Source organism: Rhinolophus ferrumequinum, chromosome 20, assembly GCF_004115265.2.
Source record: "Rhinolophus ferrumequinum isolate MPI-CBG mRhiFer1 chromosome 20, mRhiFer1_v1.p, whole genome shotgun sequence".
Lineage (NCBI taxonomy): Eukaryota > Metazoa > Chordata > Mammalia > Chiroptera > Rhinolophidae > Rhinolophus > Rhinolophus ferrumequinum.
Genome location: NC_046303.1, coordinates 1,142,874 through 1,162,761, shown reverse-complemented (window position 1 = coordinate 1,162,761; position 19,888 = coordinate 1,142,874). Strand labels below are relative to the sequence as shown.

At 53.6% G+C, this 19,888-nt stretch overlaps 1 protein-coding gene across 1 annotated transcript in view; it reads left to right on the top strand.

The window, feature by feature from the left end:
• Positions 1–19,888, top strand: part of PKD1L1 (polycystin 1 like 1, transient receptor potential channel interacting) — a 117,073-nt gene that overhangs the window by 42,031 nt on the left and 55,154 nt on the right. The window contains exons 32-46 of the mRNA XM_033087971.1: positions 2,185–2,291; positions 4,645–4,867; positions 6,560–6,733; positions 7,784–7,903; positions 7,983–8,052; positions 9,360–9,448; positions 9,492–9,630; positions 10,539–10,677; positions 11,508–11,592; positions 11,980–12,156; positions 13,210–13,328; positions 15,469–15,579; positions 18,150–18,273; positions 19,081–19,164; positions 19,688–19,854. Coding sequence (XP_032943862.1) covers positions 2,185–2,291; positions 4,645–4,867; positions 6,560–6,733; positions 7,784–7,903; positions 7,983–8,052; positions 9,360–9,448; positions 9,492–9,630; positions 10,539–10,677; positions 11,508–11,592; positions 11,980–12,156; positions 13,210–13,328; positions 15,469–15,579; positions 18,150–18,273; positions 19,081–19,164; positions 19,688–19,854 — 1,928 coding nt within the window. The remainder of the gene's footprint in view (positions 1–2,184; positions 2,292–4,644; positions 4,868–6,559; positions 6,734–7,783; positions 7,904–7,982; positions 8,053–9,359; positions 9,449–9,491; positions 9,631–10,538; positions 10,678–11,507; positions 11,593–11,979; positions 12,157–13,209; positions 13,329–15,468; positions 15,580–18,149; positions 18,274–19,080; positions 19,165–19,687; positions 19,855–19,888) is intronic.

The following is a 19,888-nucleotide window of genomic DNA, read 5'->3' as shown; positions in this document are numbered from 1 at the left end:
CCCACCTCAGGTCCCCTGTCCCCTCCAGACCCTGTCCCCGCACCTTCACTGGACAGCAACCCAGGGCGATTCGTCTCCGAGTCGGACATTGAGACTCTGAGAACTAGATTGTGATCTTGTAGTTAGTGTGAATCCATCACCCGCCACCTGCAGGGTGACCTCGGGCCAAGGGGTGAGAACTGTCTACACCAACTTTGGGGACAGGCAGGGATGTGGCTGGCAGTGAGTTTGGGCTAAAGATCATCTTCCCAGAGTCGCTGATAGATGATGGTGTGCAAGGAACAGACGAGGTGTGACAGGAAGTGGCAGGGCTGAGATGGGCCACGTGCAGCCCACGTGCCGGCCGGCTGCAGAGGTGGGGCTGCAGGCGGAACCGGAGTCCGTCTGAGTCGGCTGTGTGATGGACGTGTACGTTTGCACGGATCCCACGGGAGGGGTGTTCCCGCTGCATTTGGAACTCACCCCCCATTTCCCGAGGGAGCCAGGGCTGCGTGCAGAGCCCACGGTGAGAGGACAGGCAGTGCTGGCTGCGGGGTCGGGTGCAGTGGGCGGGTCAGACCGGTGTGCAGGCCCGTCCTGGGGCTTACGTGATCGTCACTCGCGGTGCGCCTTCAGTCTGCCAGGCTTGTGTCGGTACAGTCCGTCAGTGCACACCCCGCAGCCAGCATACCACGTGGGACAGGTCTCCCTCCTGCCCAGGATCCCCGTCCAGCAAACATTACATTTAACGGGACACCTCAGACAGTGTCTAAGGGACCTCTGCTATTGTCACCGCTATTCGTCATTGTCCTGGAAACTCCAGTGAAAACAAGACAAGAACCAACACAAGAATGTAAGATTTGGAAGCGGAGACAGAAAAGTTGTTACTTGTCGGCGATACGGTTGTCCACATAGAAAATGTAAGGGAATCTTCAGTCAAATCATTATAATTAATAAGAAAGTTTAGCAAAATTGCTGGATACACATTTAAGAAAAATACCATCAAAGACGTGTCCATGCGACTGTAACCACTTAGAACCTGCTCCTGAGACCAGCTGTCCGTCGTGGCCGCAGAATGCCAGCGTGCCCGGAAGGAAATCCACTGGACACGTCTGAGGCCATCACGGACAGCATGTGGACACTGTGCACAGTGGACCTACACAGAGAGCTGTATTTATTCATGGACGGAAAAACTAAGTTTCCTCGTCATCTCTCCCAAATGAATCTATCACATTAATGATAATAATAGCAGCTAAAGTGAATTGGGACTTTTTTACATGTCCCCTTTATTTATTTCCCTCAAACCTCAAAAAAACTCTTTGAGAAAAAGTTCTATTAATATGCCCCGTTTGCAGATGAAAAACAAGACATAGGTTAAAGTCAATGAAATCCAACCAAAATGTCAGGAAGGATTTGAGGGAATTTGAAAAACTGATTCTAAAATCTATGTGGAAGAGAATGAAAGAATGTAAGAGAATCACAGTGGTCACCCCAACTAACGAGAAGGGCAGAGAGGTGACTCAGAGACACCAAGGCTGAGTTGAAGCTGGAGTCACTAAGATAGTGTCGCGTGGCTGGGAGACAGACGATGGATGAAGTGGACGGATTGCAGGCTGCAGAACCTGCCTGGACATATGGGAAGGGAGATCCAGAGGGTAGCATGGGTCACTCAGTAAAGTATTTGGGGACAGTGACTTTCCTTGTGGAAAAAAAGGAATATTAACTCTTTACTTCACATTATGCCCCAAATAAATCAGGACTTTTCTTAAATGAAATATTGGTAAATTATGCTGCATCAGAATTATGTGTTCCTGTGCAAACCCACCCAGTAAGGACTGGCACGCCCAGCCTATCTGGGAACGTGGTCTACAATGCCCCTCGCCCCCCGCACCAGCCCCCCCGTGTCCATCAGGCCTCCGCATCTCCCCGCTGAGCTGAGGGAGAACTATGATTTCCACTAGTGACTCAGACACGTTCCCTAGTGAACCCAAGGGGGCATCCGGCTTTTCTAGATCAAATAGGTAGAAAGCCAGCCGACCAGGCAGGTGCAACTTCCCTTCAGCCTGTGGGTCCCCGCGGGGCACTGGCCTTTCAGGATGGGGGGTGGGGTGGGGGCTGGGCGAAGGCGCAGGGAGGCCGCGCCCCAGCCAAGTTACTGATGTGTGTGTGGCCCACGAGCACTTACCCTTGTGTCTTTGTTTTGAGGTGTACGTTGTTTTATGTGGTGAAAATGGACATTCAGAACCCAAGGAGCTCTACTGTCCAGAGAAGCCCCTGTTCGAAAGGAACTCCAGACACACGTTTGTCCTGAGGTATTCCGAGACCTGCCCCCCGCGGTCTGCGACAGGCCCGTCAGAATTGCGGTGGCCTCCTCACAACTCCCAGCTTCCTAAAAGGGGCAGCGGTCTACATACAAACGATGTCATAAAGCTTCTTTCACTTCGTTACCTGAAGTGGATTAAATGGCGTGTTTGTATGGAGACGGAGGACGGGGGAGACGGGTGGGGGCTGAGTTGGTTTCACATGCTAGTAAAACTCATAATCACAGTGTTTTCTTTCTTTTTACCCCAAAATAGCTTATAATCTCATTTTTTATTGGTAAATTTCCATGCTAGCAGTGTCTAGAATGATGCACATTTAGTGGTTTTTATAATTACTTTTTAGTCTGTAGATAAAATCAGTTTTCTCACCTAAAAAAAAACAGCACAAAAAAGATTGTGCCAAGTGATAGCGTTTCATATTTGTGGGGTTTTTTTCATTCTTTTTTTAATTAAATTTTTGGGGGTGACATTGGTTAATAAGACTACATAAGTTTCAGGCGTACAATTCTGTATCACATCATCTATGTATCACATTGTGCTCACCACCCAGAGTCAGTTCTCCTTCCATCACCATGTATTTGATCCCCCTTTTTCCTTCACCTACCACACCCCTCCCCACTGACCTTCTAGGAACTGCTTAACTGTTGTCTGTGTCTATGAGTTTTTGCTTGTTTTTTGTCTTGTTCCTTTATTGCTTTCAGTTTTATATCCCACCTATGAGTGAAGTCATATAGTTCTTGACTTTTTCTCTCTGACTCATTTCATTAGCATGATAATCTCAGGATCCATCCATGTTGTCACCAATGGCACTATTTCATCTTATGGCAGAGTAGTATTCTATTGTGTATACAGAGGATGCCAAAAAAATGTATACACATTTTAAGAAAGGGAAAAAAACTATATTAAAATGGTAATACTCAATATATACCGAAAAAAAACCCATGACTACAAGTCACGTATATACATTTTTTTGGCACCCGCGGTATATACACCACATCTTCTTTATCTAATCATCTCTCAGGGGACGCTTCGGTTGTTCCCATGTCTTGGCCATCATGAATAATGCTGCAATAAACATAGGGGTACATATATCTTTACGGATAAATGTTTTCAATTTTGGGGGAATAGATACCCAGTAGAGGAATTGCTGGGTCACATGGTAATTCTATTCTTAATTTTTTGAGGAACCCCCATACTGTTTTCCATAGTGGCTGCACCAATTTATATTTCCACCAGCAGCGTATAAGGGTTCCTTTTTCTCCACAGCCTCTCCAACACTTGTTATTACTTGTCTTATTGATGATAGCCTTTCTAACTGGTGTGAGGTGGTGTCTCATTGTGGTTTTTATTTGCATTTCCCTAGTAGCTAGTGAAGTCGAGCATCTTTTCAGATGTCTGTCGGCCATTCATATGTCTTCTTGGGAGAAGTGTCTGTTCAGGTCCTCTGCCCATTTTTTAATTGGATTTCGTTGTTGTTGTTGTTGAATTGTATGAGTTCTTTATGTATTTTTAATATTAATTTCTTATTGGAGGTGTGTGCAAATATCTTCTCCCATTTGGTTGGTTGCCTTTTTGTTTTTTTGGCAGTTTCTTTTTCTGTGCAGAAGATTTTTGGTTTGATGTATTCATTCAAAAAGAAATGAATGATATATTTTCATTCATTTATTTTTGCTTTTACTTCCCTTGCCTTTGGTTTCAAGTTCACAGAAACCCCTGTGAGACCAGGGTCCACAGCTTTCTTCTATGCATTTTATGGTTTCAGGCCTCATACTCAAGTCTTTCATCCAATTTGAGTTAACTTTTGTGTTTAGTGTCAGACAGCAGTCTGACTGCATCCTTTGGAAATCACAGCGTTTTCTGTGTCGTTAAGCCATTCATTAGTTTCATCCCGAATTTGGAAGAGCAAGGAAAGGTGGGAACGCAAAGATGGTGGTGGTGGAGGAAAAGGGGTCCTTTATCAGGAGTACAAGCACCTAATGTTTCAGAAAATATGAAAGAAATGAACAAAGTATGTTTTTCTCTAGGCCAATTTCCTTTATAATATTTATGTATTGGTTTGGGAAATTATGCGTTCTTTAAGACAGAAAGGGTTAACTTGGGACTAATCCACACCTGACACAGATGCATCAGTGGGGTTTGAGTGAACTGGGTTTAGGAAGAGCTCTGTGTGGCTGGGGCGTCTGTACCCTGTGACGCGAGGGGCTGACGGGAATCCACTGTCACCTTCCCGTGCTCCGCGGGCTCTGTGTCACTGCACAGCGCTCACTTGTTGACGTGTGCCGCCCTCCCTGAGGCTGAGACCCGGGTGCCATGCCCTTGTTGACGGGACGCTGCTGTGTCCTAGTGTCCCCGCCCCACTGGGCCCACTCCGGACAGTCCGCCTGTGGCACAACAACTGTGGGCCTTCTCCCGCTTGGTACGTCAGCCACGTGATGGTGAAAGAGCTGCTCACGGGATGCGGACACAGCTGGTTCTTCCCCGCCGAGTGCTGGCTGGCGGCGGGCAGGCGGGACGGCCGCGTGGAACGGGAGTTGGCCTGCCTGTGCCGGGGGCCCGGCTTCTGGAAGGTAGGTGGCACCGTGTCCCCATGTGGCACCCCTGGATGACTGGCGGGATACAGTTTCTAGCTCTGCTTCTCTCGGCAGTGGCTTCTTTAAACTCTGCCAAGTTTAGCGGTACATTCTTTCCTTGGTTAATTGCAGATAGCTGGGTCTCCAAAGACATGTCAGTTCAGTGGCCGTCCAAGCATGGACTAATTGCCTTTCCGGTTATTAATCATTATAGTAATGTGTTCTTCTTTTAATTGTAACTACAATAACATTGGCAGAATGCATGGTTGCCTGCGGTCCGTGCTGTGCCAGGGGCCGCTAATTACGGTCTTTGAGTGCCCTGCAACTATCCTGAGCAACCAGGACGGCCGATAAACAGTGCAGACGCGATCAGGCAGAATGGCAGCTCCTGAAAAAAGACAAAATCACCTAGAACCTCATAAACTGAGTCCGAAACTCGACCTTTGCCTGTTCCAGCCTTTCCCTGTATGTGAGTGTGTCTTACACAGTTGTCATAATAATGCTTGTGAAGTTTTCACTTCCTAATTTCACATTTTAGAGTAAATTTCTTTGTGACTTTTCTTTAAAATTATCATCAAAAGGCCATATTACAGCACTATTTTTGCTGACGTTTCCACCTGTGGCACACTTAGAATTTTCTTCCATTTATTTCCATAATAGAAAGTGTAGAAAATATTTTCCTGCATGACTGCGTTTCTGGTGAACAGTTTCTTAGTCTGGTCTCAAATGGGCAGGAGCCCAGTGAGTGCTGACGGTTCCGTTTCACAGCTCTTTCCTTCCGCTGTGCTCCCACTGCCACCTGCTGGAGGTGACAGGGCAGGCTCACCACCTTGGCCTTTTCAGGCATGATATTGCTAAGTTAGTCCAAAAAATAATTAATTTGAAAAAAATTTTCAGTCACCCACAGTCAGCACAGGGAAATCCTTAGACAGTTGTTTCCGTGTGAGTATAACTGACTAAACGCAGTCACGACGCTGATTCTCCAGCTGTCTGGCTGGAGAGCTTTGGAGAGAACCCTGCATGGCTGACCCAGCCGTGCGGAAGCACGGGGCGGCCTCACGAGTGGATGGCAGACCCTCCAGCCAGTCCGTTTATACACAGATGTGTCTCGTCCCGTTAAGCCTGTCCTGCTGTTGGTTGGGTCTGTTCTCAGCAGGACGACGCCAAGGGTCCGCTGAGTTGGACGGGACCTCTCGTGCTCACTGCAATTCCCTACTGGGCGTGTCACCTACCACGTACTCTGAGGGGGGCAGTCCTGCCTCTCAGGGAGCTCGAAACCCCCAGAAAATTAACTGCAGGGGCAACGGGCTGAGAATGGGGTTTTATAAAAGTCTATTAGGATCACAGAGGAGGCACGTGATCGGTTCCACCAGGGTTTGTAGACAGAGGCTCTAGAGGGAGTGGTGTGAAGACACTCGAGACAGGCGAGGTGGGGGACAGGTGTCCCCCAGCTCCGGAGCCCCAGTGAAGGTGGGATTGGGCATGTGCAGGGCGCTGAGGGGAGGGCGGGGGAAGGGGAGGGGGCAGGCAGCTGTGAGGGCCCCCCAGCCTGGCTCCGTGCCCCCCTGAGGAGCTGGGTCCGGAGGAGCACGTGAGCGGCGTGTCTGCTCAGAAAGCCGCTGAGGGTGGCCCAGGCTCCACGTGGTGGTGTGCTGGCCCGACGGCAGCCAGGCTCTCGCTCTGTCACAGCTCCTGTACTCCAAGTTCACAGAGTACCTGGAGGACTTCCACGTGTGGGCCTCTGTGCACAGCCGGCCCTCCGGCAGGGGCCCCCTGCACACGCCGCGCCTGAGTGTCGCCTTCACCCTGCTGTGCGCCCACGCGTGTGTTGCTGCCCTGGTCATTGCCGCCGGACACGAGCAGGTGGGCACTTTCCTCAGTCGCTCTTCTGTCGCAGCCCTGCGGTGCGAGCCCTTCCGGACACAGGAATTAGGAAACTGGTGCTCGGAGGGAGGTTACAGTGGGGAGGGACCCCATGTGCTGCAGCCCAGTGGGGACATGGGCCATGCGATGGCCTCAGCTGACTGCCACCACCAAGCATGGCTCTTCAGGGGCTCAGCAGCCTGGAGTCTCAAAGGAGAATGTGCCTGACTTTTTAAATGTTGGCAATTAGTTCAACTTTTTAAAATCCTCTGACCAAAGAAACAGAACAGTAGTGATGGCCACACTTGGCTGTGGGACGCTAGTTTGCAATCAGCAGCTTTGGTGTAACCATCCCTATGAGACAGAGATTTACCGTAACTCAGCACGCAAAGTTGAACGTAGACCCTGCTCGCTGCGGGGTGAGGACAAGCAGCCAGACTTGCGCTTGTGCCAACCTGGTGGCCATTCATGGGCCTGCCTCCCAGGCGGGCCCAGCAGTGCGTCCACAGAGAGCATGAGGGTTTAGAGTTCATGCCACCACATGATGGGTCGGCGATTCTTTTCTAAAAAGAATAGCAAGTGTGTAGAACCTGTAAGGAGATGATAGACAAGTGTCATCCAGTAGCAGGAAGGCAACAGCTGTATCCACCTGGAACGGCAGGCGCCATGGTCAGGCCACCTCAGGTTGGCCTGTCCTCTGAGGTTGACCAGTTGTCTCATCTCTTTTCTGCTTCTCTTTGTTGGGGACACTTTGGGGGTGTTGATAGCTTCTTGTTCGATTATAGCAAGAATTAAATCAGCTGATCATGTGGCGTGCCTGATGTAAAGCAGGTGCTCAACAAACGTGTTTTCAGTCCTGAAGGATTTGTACAGGATGAAAATAAAAGGATTTCTTATGGTTTTTCCTTTTTCACTCCCAAGGTGGGAGGTCAAAGATTGAGGGACAGAGAACTCAGGGGAGTAGAATGTATCACATGAGCTGCACGTGTGATTACCAATGACGTGCACTTCAAGTGGGACTCCTTGCAGGTGTTGCTGTTGTCACTGCAGCTCCCCGTGGGCGCCGGCCCCACTGGCGTCCCTCTCGGGTCCTTGAGGACGGCTTTCCTGTGCTCCCTCCTGCTTTCTTCTGGGGCACAGCTCCTGTCGCTCCTCTTCAGGCTCAGCGAGGTACCAGCGGGCGTCCATGTGCTCCTGTCCTGGCGGAACACCGGGGACACCCTGCCTGAACGACCTCCTTACTTTGCAGGAAGCCAGCGGGCCACCCCGACTGGAGCCCTGCCAGCCCCTGAGAGAAGCGCCGACAGAGGCAGCTGAGAGTGAGTGGGCATGTGGAAGCCTAAACGGTGCTTTTTGTTTGAAAATCACAGCAAGAGGGAAATGATGGAGCCTGAGCAGGGCGTCCAGGCACATGCCTCCCCCCCAGGGCTTCCTGGGCTGCCCACGGGCCAGACCTTGTATCTCCCCTTCTCCACGTCCACTGAGCTCATTCCCAGGAATGCTGAGCTTCATGTCAGACATTTATAGGACATTTTAAGGGGAGTCAGGCCCCACCAGGATGGCAGCGCCCTCGTTGCAGCCATGTCCTGTGTCACAGGGAGGCCTGTCCCCTGCAGTCAGAGGGTCCTGAAGGCAGAGCTCCCCTCAGGAGCCCTCACTCCCTGGATTAATGTCATAAATTTGACTTTTTTTCAATCAGACCCCAATTCCGATAGAAGGATGCCAGAAGCACAGACGACATACAAGGTAAACACAATAAAACGCCGCAGCTAATTCTAACAGTTAGGTTTCCTGGCACCCTCTCTTGGCTGTGGTCTGACCCCTGTTGATCAGGCCCAGGGTGGGGTGGATACGAGGAACCCACCATGCTGGCCAGGCCAGCAAGCAGGGGTGTGTTCTGCAGAGACAGAAGGCCGTCTCCCAGGACGGACGCAGGCCACAGGGGCGGCTGGCCGTCCAGGTGTCTCAGCAGAGGCCAGCTGAGAAGGGGTGCAGCTGGCAGAATCTGGAGCCAAAGTGGATGGGCAGTGACGTGCTAGAAGCTGGGCCCGAGGGCCAGGATGAGGTCGGCAGGCCCAGTGGGAGAAACACCGTGCAGCCAGGGTCCGGTGTTTGCTTGGCCCCCGAGCGGGGACAGCAGGGGTCCCCATGCTGGTGCCTCCATTCCAGGCCCCAGGCGAGCAGACGTGGCCTGTGACAGGGGACCAGTCAAAGGGCAGCTTCTCAGTAGCTCAAGCACATGTCACTGGCATTTGTGCTTTGTCTCTGTGATGGTGGCTTTACCGTACGTGTGGCTCTTGCCTGTGGAAGCGTGTCGGGCACGTGTGTTCCTGTGCTTTCCGGCCTCTGACGCCCCGTTCCCGAGCATAGTACTCTGCCCCAGGCCTGTCCCCTCCGCTGTCCTGCTGGGACCGGTCCTGACCCCACACCCAGGCTGGCTCCCTGCCCGTCTGCCTGAGCCTCACCCAGCCCGCTGCTCCAGCCAGAACCGCCGGCCCCCCAGAGGACAGCTGCACGGTCACTCCCGACCGTGAAGGCGCGTTCGTAGTTAGCCCTCCGTCATTGACATGGGCACCCTCTGCAGGGGCCAGGGGCCTGGCCCAGGCCTGCCCTCCCCCTCCCCCAGAGTCCGTCCCCAGCCTGAGGCCCGATGAGGGTGGCCGGGCCCTGCCCTGTCCCGAGAGGCCCGCAGACACATCCCTACGAAGGGCACAGGTCCACAGAAGCATGAACCTCATCCCGATCTTGTCTCTTCTAGCAAAACCCGTCGGCCATCCTCCCCGGGAGTGCCGAGGCCAGCGGCGGTGGTGCAGGCCGTCTGCCCCCTGAGCGGGAGGCCTGCGGGGCTGACCTTGGCCCGCAGGCACCGAGGGAGAAGAGTGACTGCTGTGCTCTCGGTACGCAGGTGACATCAGTGCTGGGCGTACAGTGCCCGACGCCTTCTGCCACGTCTGGCATCAGCCTGTTGGGAGGGTCGGGGTGCAAAGGGCGGGAGTTGGGCCACCTGTGACTGAAGCTTCTGGTGCCATGGAAGCCAGGCCCATCTGAACGGACACCTCAGCTGTCGCCAAGGCCCACTGATTTTCTGGCATATGCTTATGTGGCTTTGTCACATGTTCTGAAAAGTCAGTGACAGACACTTAACTTTTCCTTAAGAGTCCTGAAATGGGGAGCTCCACATTTGTTGATGCAAATGAGAGTGAACGTCACCCGCAGCTCAGACTGGCCGGAAGCTCGGGGATGGGCCTATAGACGCGGCCTTGCAGGAACACCAGGGCCTGCGTCCCAGGGGCCGGGCTGCTATGTCCGAGGGGCGCATCTCGCGCTTGGCCTGGGGGGACGTGTGGCTGCAGGCCCAGGAGTGCTGTGGACATGTGCAGGGTCCTCACAGCGCCGGGTCACCCAGGCCTCGAGCACAGCTTGTGGCACTGGCATGAACATGTCTCTGTGCACAGCGGTTGGCAAGGCCTGTGCTGGTGGCCCAAGGAGGGGACCCAGGTTCCGGGTCACAGGCAGGAGGCATTGTCTGTTACTCGGCGAAAGTCGGCGTTTTTGTTCTGGTCAGGCCTTCACCTGATTGGACGAGGCCCACCCACTTTGGGGAGGGCCGTCGGCTTTACTCGGTCCACCGAGTCACATGTTCATGTCATCCAGAAACACACGCACAGACACACCCAGCATCACGTTTGACTAAATGTCTGGGCAGCCAGTGACCCAGTCAGGTGACATAACATTACTGGTCACACCGGGTATGGATGGAATGGCGAGATCTGTTAACACACGTGCCTCCGCCCGCTTTCTTTAGCCCCCAGCGGAGAGTTTGAAGGACTTGCCACTCCCTGGTGGCCAAGAGCGCCTCTGCCATGGGTGGGCTCTGCAGCGTGGGCCGTTTGCGGGATGGTGTCCGTGGCCTGTGGCTTGGGGACAGGATTTCTAGGATACAGGTGAGCCATAAAAGTGTTCACATGCCCTCGGCTCTTTGGAGGGCAAGTGTAGCATTTAAGAAAACCACTGCGTTTCTGGGAACGCACACGTGGCTCTTCCTATTTCAGCCTCCCTCCTCCCCCCAGCGGCCCAGGGTGAGCAGCGTTCTGTGCAAACCCCACAGGGTCCCTGGCCTGGCAGCCCTGGGAGGGCAGCCCGGCCACGGAGTCCTGGGTGTTACATGAAGCCGCAGGCTCATCCCCAAAGCAGGAGGAACTAGCTCATGAGCTGACAGGGCACAGAGCATGCCCTTAACTGTCACCTGTCTTCTGAGAACACACGCACCTGTGAGATGGGCGGCGGGCACAGGTCACAGGTCCTGATTCTGTCCCACCTCACATGCTGCCGCCGTGGGTGACCCCAGGGTCACACAGCGTGGCTCGTGGGCTCACGTGGTCCTAAACCGTGACGAGTAGTTCTTGCCGATGGTGCCACATCTGTAGGGTTTTGGGAGCACGTGTAATCCCCAGTGCCACCGTCCCATCTCAGGGCTCAGCAGATGCAGAGGTCACTGTTGTCACCACAGCCTGTCTTCCTCCCTCCCACCCTGCGCTCTCCCATCTGTGTGTGGGGGTCCTTTCTCTTTCCCCTCGGCAGCTCCAGGGTGGCTGATGTCCCCTCTGGACAGGAAGCTGTCCCTGCCGCTGGGTGGACGGCAGGGTGGACGGCAGAGTGCCTTTCCCGCAGCCCCACGGCCTCCCAGGGCCACGCGTCACAAGGGCACGGACGCTGCCGCCCCGTGTCTCTGAGCACAGACAGGCGGGGGCTGACGCGCGTCTCCCTGGGGCAGGTTCGGCCCGCCGCAGTCTGTGCAGTGGCTGTGTCTGCTGACCCTCTCCGTGGCCTGCTGCGTCTTCGTCACCCAGCCACTTACGGTGAGCAGTGGCCACGTTGGAGTCACTTCCCATCAACGAGGGCTGGGAGGGGGGTGACGACTCCATTTGGGGATGTATATAGTTTTTCACAGCTTGCCCAAGATGTGACGAGAGAAACAGGGAGCCGGCAGGACCTGCGCTGAGCTGTGCATGGACTGGTCAGTCCTCACGCCGTTCCCCTGCACCCCAAGTTTCCATTAGAGGACACTGAGCCTTAGAGCGCAGAAGGCACAAGGCCACGCCTGGATGGCGTTGGGCAGGACTGGACCTGGGGGCCTGGCGTGCATCTGAGCTGGGCCTCGGCGTCCGGGCCTCAGCGGGAAGCAGGCCCAGCTCTGTGGGCTCAGACGTGCTGTGGTGACAGCAGTGTTCTGTGACCTTTTCCAGATTGGCCTCGTGGCTCTGGGCGTCGCTTGGAAAAGGAAAGATGACGAGCACTTCTTCATCACATGTTTGTGTGAAGCCACCAAGGACCTGGACGCTGAGCTGGAAGGACGCCGCAGGACCGGCATGCCCCTTTCTTCCAGCTGCAGCATGTCTGGCGGGGCCGGCAGACCTGAGAAAGTGAGTACGCAGCCTGTGGCGGTCACTGGCCTTAGAGGACCGCGGTGTGGCCTCATCCTGTATGTCTGAGCTCACTCTTTGAATCCAAATTTGGCTGCATTTTTGGAGACCCGTGGGTGTGTTTTAATTTCTATATTGCTTTCAACACACATATGATAGATGAAACCTGGGTTCCACTTTCTTACCTTCACCCCAATCTCAAAGAAATCAGAGCACTAAGAAAACGAGTGTATTTTAAATAGTGAAGCAGGTGAAAGATACTTCTTGTCCACGGTTTTGGAGTTCTTGAGCCGTTTGCATTGCAGTGGCCCCACAGAAAATCTCCTCCCTCCCTCGTCCCACCTCAGTTCTTCTGTCCTGTGGACAGTGTTCTCCTGGCCGGCGTGGGTGACACGAAGGAAGAGAGAGGTCTGTCGGCCGCCAAGAAGAGCTGCACAGGCTGCCTCTGAGTTAGTGCCCGTGGCCTGCAGTAGGCGTGTGCGCTCCTGGGGTGACCAGCGGGCAGCCGGGATCCGGACAGGTCCGGTCAGCTCACTCACAGGCAGGCCTCCTCTCTACTCCTCCCACCCTTGCTCCCGTCCTCCCTGAGGACGCCCGTGACCTCCTAATGGCTAAATGGCCATTGGGATGGCCTGTCCGAGGCCTTCCTCCCCCAATCTATGACATGATAAATGCATGGCGAGTGTCCACATTGCCTGGCTGTTGTCTGGCGTCTCACACCATATTTACACCTGCTGTGCCACTGGGCCTTAGGAGGTGGGAGCATGTGGAGCCGTTTTGAAGAGGGGTAAGAGTGACGTTTGGAGCGGTGACGTAGTGGGACCCCTCCGTGTGAGGAGCAGCGTCAGGTCTGGGCTCCAACCGCGGGTGGCCGCGTCTCCTGCACCCCTCGGCCTGCAGCTGGCAGCTGGGAGAAGCGGCCATGTCCTGTTTCCTCTCCCTCTGGGATCGCGACTCTCCTTTCTCCTCCAAAGCTGTCTGTCCTTTCCGTCCCACGGTCAGCTGCGCTCTGCTGTCACCCGCAGCCTGAGACTCACATTCTTGCCCCCACAGGCCCTGGCTGCACGTCAGCAAGCTCGCCGCCTACGCTGGGCACGGCCACCAACTCCTGCCCAACTCAGGGCCACCCGGAAGAGGATGAGACGGGAGGTGCGCACGCAGGTGGTGCTCAGGTGGGTGCAGGGCTTTCAGAGCGAGCCCGCCAGCGTCGGGAGTGCGGAATGCACGTGGGACCCCCAAAGCCAGCACCGTGTGCCCGGACATGGGCTGCCTGGAAACTGAAGTGGCATCAGCTGGGTGGGGAGAACCCTGGCCTCGGCGCCCCCGCTGGTCAGATTCCATCCTGATGTCTGCACTCCACGTGCCTCCCGGGCTCACGTGGAGGCGGGACGTGGGCACCTCTGCCTGGGACATCCATTTAGCCCGATGACAGTATTTAATAATCGTTCAGTGTTGAAATACCTACAGATGCATTATGGTGATCAACGCCAAATCAGCGTGGTTTTTTTACATAAAACATAAAAGTTAAGAAACGCCGTGCTCATGGCAGCCGTTCCCAGCCCAGCCCTCAGACGCCCCTCCTCCCCGTGGCCTGTGGGACTGCTCGCCTGTGAAGCCTCGCGCACTAACAGCCGAATCTTCTCTCTAAATCCCAGGCGTGGCTGGGTCGCTCTCACATCTTGCTGATGTCATTTGTCAAGGATTTGGGAATTCCTGTCTTTTCCCGGCGAGGAGCTGGGAGGACACAGACATGTACTGATCAGGCTGGTAGACGCTGGGGCACGGCTTCTACAAACAGTGCCCGTCACGTGTTTTCTACACAAACTCTGCCCCTGGAAATGGTGGCAGAGGAGAGCAGACACTTCTCGTCACAGCGGATGTGCAAACGATACAAGTAGAGCCTGACCACGTAGTGCATGTAAGCATTGGTTATCAAGAACGGCCAACACAAACCGAAAGGGAAAAACCAGGCACTGTGTCCTGATGGCACGCACATCACCTGGGAGGTGACCTACCCAAATCAGCCATCTTAACAGGGTCCAGCTTCTGTTCCAACGTGCGGTTCCCAGTGAGTGCGTGGCGCGTCCGCACGGGGAGGAGACGGTGAGGACAGCAGCACGACGAGACGGTGAGGACGGCAGCACAACGAGCCAGCTTTCTCAACAGCAAGACGGGTGCTCCTGTGCACACAGGAGAAGAAAAGAGTTAATGTGACTCACTGTATTAACAGACTGGGTAAGAAACATCGTACAGGTATCTCAAGAGATGTAGAAAATGCACTCAACAAAATTTGACATTTATTCTTGGGAGAAAAAAAACTCTCAGCAAACTAGGAGTAGAGGGAACTTCCCCAAACTCATAAAGGGCATCTGTGAAATGTGCACCAAACCTCATACTTGGTGGGGAGACACTGCTCGTTCAGGTCAGACACACGGCCAGGATGTGCTGTCCTCGCTTCTCCTAAGCTTACAGATTTGAAAGGATGGAATGAAACAGCCTGTTGCAGATGGCATGACTTGTTTATGCAGAAAATCATGAATGATCTACAAAGGCTCCTAGAACTAACAGAATAATTGAGAAGTGTCGCAGCCATGTTCAGTGCACGAGAACTGGGCAGTTGGAACTGAAAGAGCAAAAAGCAGTGCCATTTACTGCAACACGAAAGAAATGAAGCATGTAGACAGTGTGAGAAAACCTGCAGGACGTGAGTGCTGAAAACCACAAGACACTAATGAAAGAGCAAAGAGCTAAAGAAATGGAGAGAGAGGCTGTTGATGGATCAGAATGTTCTGTATTGTCGGTGTCAACTTTCTGATTTCATCTATAGATTCAGTGCAATTCCAACCAACCCCACAAGCTTTGTATGGATACTGACACACGGGTCCTGAAGTTTTTATGAACAGCAAAGGAAATAGACCAGCCAAAGCAGGTCTGAGCAAGGAGAGCAGAGCCGGAGGACTGGCTCAGGGCGTACCATGAAGCCACAGTGACCCAGACATCGTGCACATGTGACAGGGCAGACACGTGGGTCAGGAACAAGATGAAGCGCCCAGAAACAGACCCGCACAAATATGCCCACCTCATTCTTCCCAAAAGCACAAAGGCAATTCATTGGAGGAAGACTAGTCTTTTTCAGAGCTGGTTTTGGAAAAAGTTAGATGTCAATGTGCAAAACAATAACCTCAACACATACCCCACCCTTTCTATGAAAATTTCCACCTGGGGATTGAAGAGCCGGGAGCCGTTAGGAATGCTTACTGGGTCTGCCACGCGGGTCTGTGAGGACACTAATTTAAATGTCCTTTCTTATAGAGACGTCGCCATGTGCACCCTCATGCTGCTCCTGCATCTGTTTGTAACACATGGGAAATTCTCCCAGCATGAGTGCTCCCTCAACCAAGCCATTCGGGACACGTTTACAAGGTAGGACGTCCTGGGGAACCTCTGTGAGCCTGGGCCACTGCACGGGGAGTGGTGTGTTCACACGGGCGGGTGGACGCCAGGAGGGGCCCGGAGCCCAGGCTCCAGGCCAGGATCACTGCACTCTGTTACTTTGAGCAAATCAAGAGGAATGGACCTTCCGGGCCATCTAATCCACTTCCTAGAGACGTTTTACGCAGACAAGGCTCTTCTCCACCAGCCCAGTAAGAAATCAGGAAAAGATTGTCACACTGGCCCAGGGACACCCTTTTCCCCACTGTTCCTTGGAGGCCTGTTTGCAGCCGGGGCCTGATCACAGCATTGCATTTTGGTAAACAGTGAAATAGTGATATTTCAAGGCACTTTGGGGTCTGGAAGTAGAGATGCTGCAATGACACAGGGCGTCACAGTTCCTTTTTCGGGAGCACAGCCGAGTTCTTGGATCGCAATTCACAATCACTGCTCCCTCTGGGAGCGGCTGTAACAGCCGCCCAGCTCCGGGAGATTCCCAGGTACCTGTGTTTCCTCTGCTGTGAAAACCAATGCATGTTTGTCATCGGGGAACATGGAAGAACCGAAACACAGGAAGCTGGAAGCTTCCTGACGGTACCACCAGAGGCGGCCTTGGTTGTGTTGTTTCTCCTCCTCGTGGGGATGCAGGTCGTGGTCAGTGTGTGCATTTAGTGTAGCCTTCTTTTTGACTGAAAGTTGCTTTTAAATCGATGGTCAGACTTTATTTCCACCCTCCAGAAATACTCAGTCTGACAGTTCTTTCAGAGCATTTGGCTTTGAATTCTGAAGTGCATGATATTAATTCATACTGATTCTTACCACAGTTTCAGTGGCAGGAAATAACGTGCTCCAAGGTTTACTTTCGCTGGAGAGTATCTGAAAACACATTCCCATAGTTTTTCTATGAATATGATGCCTTAGACTGATTCAATTTGATGTAAGTTCTTTTTGTTGAATTTGTTTTTGGCACAGGTAGGTAGCTAGCAAGTCTATTTAACATTATCTGTTGTTTGAGGACACAGCTGTGCTCATCTTCTACAAGACGGTACTTGGCGCCCACCAGGTGACGGCGAGTGAATCTGAGACCCGCTGGTGAGGTGGGACCTGGATGTCCCAGTTCATGAGTCTGGCGTCTCTCTACCTCAGTAACCCAGGTTCTCACTGGTGAACATGCAGTGAAAGGAAGTGCAATTTTTCAGCAGTCACTTCCATCAATGACATCTTGTCAGCCAGCCCCTGCAGGCGCAGCTGGTGCCACCAGGTGGCGCTGTGCGCACAACACACGACCAGTGGGTGGCGCTGGAAAGGAAATCGAAACCCCAGAAAGTCCTGGCTTTGCTAGTGTGCTTTTCACCTCGCGTTCCGCAGGTCAGCGGTACCTGACACGTTGCTCATAGGAGTTTGAGTCTTGCTGCACATATCAGAAATGGGGCAGCCGAGGTAGTGCTTGGCTGTGTATTGTGTGCTGGGCAGTCAGTGAGCTGGGACAAAGGCTCAGAGGTGGCCCCCCCGTTTGAGCCCTCATGTTTCTCACAAGGATCCTGAGCCTCACGGTCTCCCACACGCTGCCACCACGCAGGAATATCTTGGTGTCCTGGTGTGTCACGGGATGTTCAGTGCCCCCCCACACACACAGCTAATCCTGAACTGTCAGTAGCTCCTTAGGGCACAGCGTTTGCCAGCATGCCAGCCGGAATCAGGGGTATAGGAGACATGGGCCCCAGGGACTCAGGCTGGGCCTGCAGCTCTCAGGCCGTTGCCAGGTGACTTGGGCAAGTCCGGTGACTGTGCCTTAGCACCTCACCTGTCACGGGAGGCCATCAGGCTGGTCGGTTTCTTGTGCCTTCGTAAAAAAGGCACAAACGTAAAAAAGTGTCACGTTTTGGATTCTCACACAGTTAAGTCTTATTTGAAGTCTTTTGAGCTCAATAAAGTGTTTATGAAATTCCAACTAAAAAAATCAAGCAGCAAATAAAGTGCCGGTAAGTGAAGTGGTCATTGTACCCAAGTACCACCGGTGGAACAGGCGGTGGATTCCCTGCTGCCAGGTGTGGCTGCTCCTGTGAGCACGTCTGACCTAATTGCTCTGATCAACGCAGAGTGAGATGCTCTTGGGCTGGGTGGTCACTGCTCGCTCTCCCGGTGGGTCGTGAAGGAGGTGTGAGCTACAAACAGACCGGACGTGCCGCGTTTGTCCCTGGGTCACACTCAGGTCTTTCCTGATCTCATTTCTTTAACATCCTCCCAAAAGGGAACAGAGGTCAGGAAGTGACAGTATTTTCCCCACTTTGTGCAGACTCTGTCTCTGTTTCATAAAAATGCAGAATGTGAAGCGTATCCTTCTAGAAATGGACAGTTTGTCAGGTGGATGATTAAGACTGTGGAAAACTGCCATGGTTTCCGCCTCTATCCGGTCCCCACGCTCCGCACTCTGCCTCCCGTGCTGTTTACCTCCTGCACCTCTGTGCCCCCCACCCCGTATCTCCCTGCTGCTTCACCCCCAGCCTACTTGAAATTTATATCAGAGAAAAATAACGTTTAGTTTCTGTCCTTGTGTCAAGAAGTGCCAGGAGCTCCTTCGGTGGCCTGGGTGGCGTGGATGCCTGGTGGGCTTGGAGCCTGACCACGCTGCTGGATGGCCTGTACCAGCACGGCCCCTCCTCAGCCAGCATGCCGGCTGCTCAGGTGGGCTTCCCTCTGCCCTTGACCGTGCTGTCGTCACCGAAGGGCCGCGTCATAGTGGGGTGACGTCGTCTGCAGCACTAGTTCTGGACGTCGCTGGGCTGTGAGACGGGTGGTGTCCACGGTGGGTGCATGTGGCCCCACAGTGTCTGTCCTGTCCCTTTCTCTGCCCAGCAAGTCGTTGCCCCAGCCCTGCACCCCGCTGAGCTGCCCAAGCTTCTTCAGGGCCCTGCATGTGCCAGACCAGAGCAGGACCAGGGTGTGGCTGGTCCACAGAGCTCGTGGGCCGGTGGGAGTGGATGGCTTGTTCAGTACTGAACATGCTGTGACACGGGGCACAGGGCCACCCCTGGGGCAGAGGAGGAGCACATAGCTAAGACGGGAGCATGGAGGAAACCTCCAGAAAGAGGCAAGGCTAGTCCCAAGAACTGAAGAAAAAATTACTAGGGACTATGCCTTTTGTACAATAACCCCATTCCGTGCTTATCTTTTATTTTCTACCTTTTTAAAAAAGATAAAATGACTTTGTCCGTGTTCCTCAAACTCTGCATTTCTCATTCTGCTTTTGTGCTACTCTGTGTAGTCGACACTGGGGACACTTTAGGAAAAGATAAAAAGACATCATTCTGATTTGGTGCAAAGACTGGGGTTAGCTGCTGTCTTTCTTTGAGTGCTGGGTAAACCCTTAAAAGGAAAGTGCGGTCTGGCCTGTAACTGGTGTCTGGGGTGGTCCAGCACACACGCCTGTCGGCCTGCAGGCTCTCATGCTCTGGGCTCACAGTGTGTCCGGCGTCCTCTCTTCTTCCTCAGCCTGGAGTCCTTGCAGGGCAGTGTTACCTACTGGGCACTGTGGTCATTAAGCAGCAGAAGGACCCTGCTGGTGGTTCACGTGAGGTAGGATACTGGCTTCCTGTTGGCCTCTAAACATGAAGGAGAGAAGTCCAGGCGGCTTCAGCAGCCCATCCCGTCACTCGGAGCCTGGCCGTGACTCAGTCGTCAGCTGCTGGGTCGGGAGAGCCGTGGGCCTCTGCCTCCCTTTCTCTCCTCCTGCAGACTCTCCCCAGTGTGCCTCCTGACCTGGCATTCTATGCAAAACTGGAGTGTTTCTGTCTTAAATATCGAAAAATAGAACACCCCATATCTTGTCCTAATGGGGGAGGGGTGCGTGAATATGCGCAGGTCACCTGATCATCCCTGCTGGAAACTCTCCTGATGTCCCAGCCCAGCCTGGGACACTGGGTGCAGCCTTTCCATGGGGAAGCCTCCTCACTGTAGCTCAGGCTCGAGCCCGGGGACCACACAGGGGCTTGAGGGGCAGGGGGCCGTGTTTCAGGACAGTACACATGCCTCATGTGGCCAGACTCAGACACCCCAGGTTGAAGGGTAGACTTTGAAATGTGTATCTGATCTTCTGCAGCTTCCGAGGCCATTTTCAGTGCTTACTGAAGACCCTCATCCTACGTGTTGCTCCAAAGTCAGAGGCCCCGAAACCTCCTCTATGACAGACTCAGAGATGCAAAGAGTGGCCCCGGGTAGCCCCGGGGGCTGCAGGGAGGACTGTGAGCTGAGCCTGGGCAGGACAAGGTGAGTGTGATTCGGGGGTCGGCAGCGTCCAGGC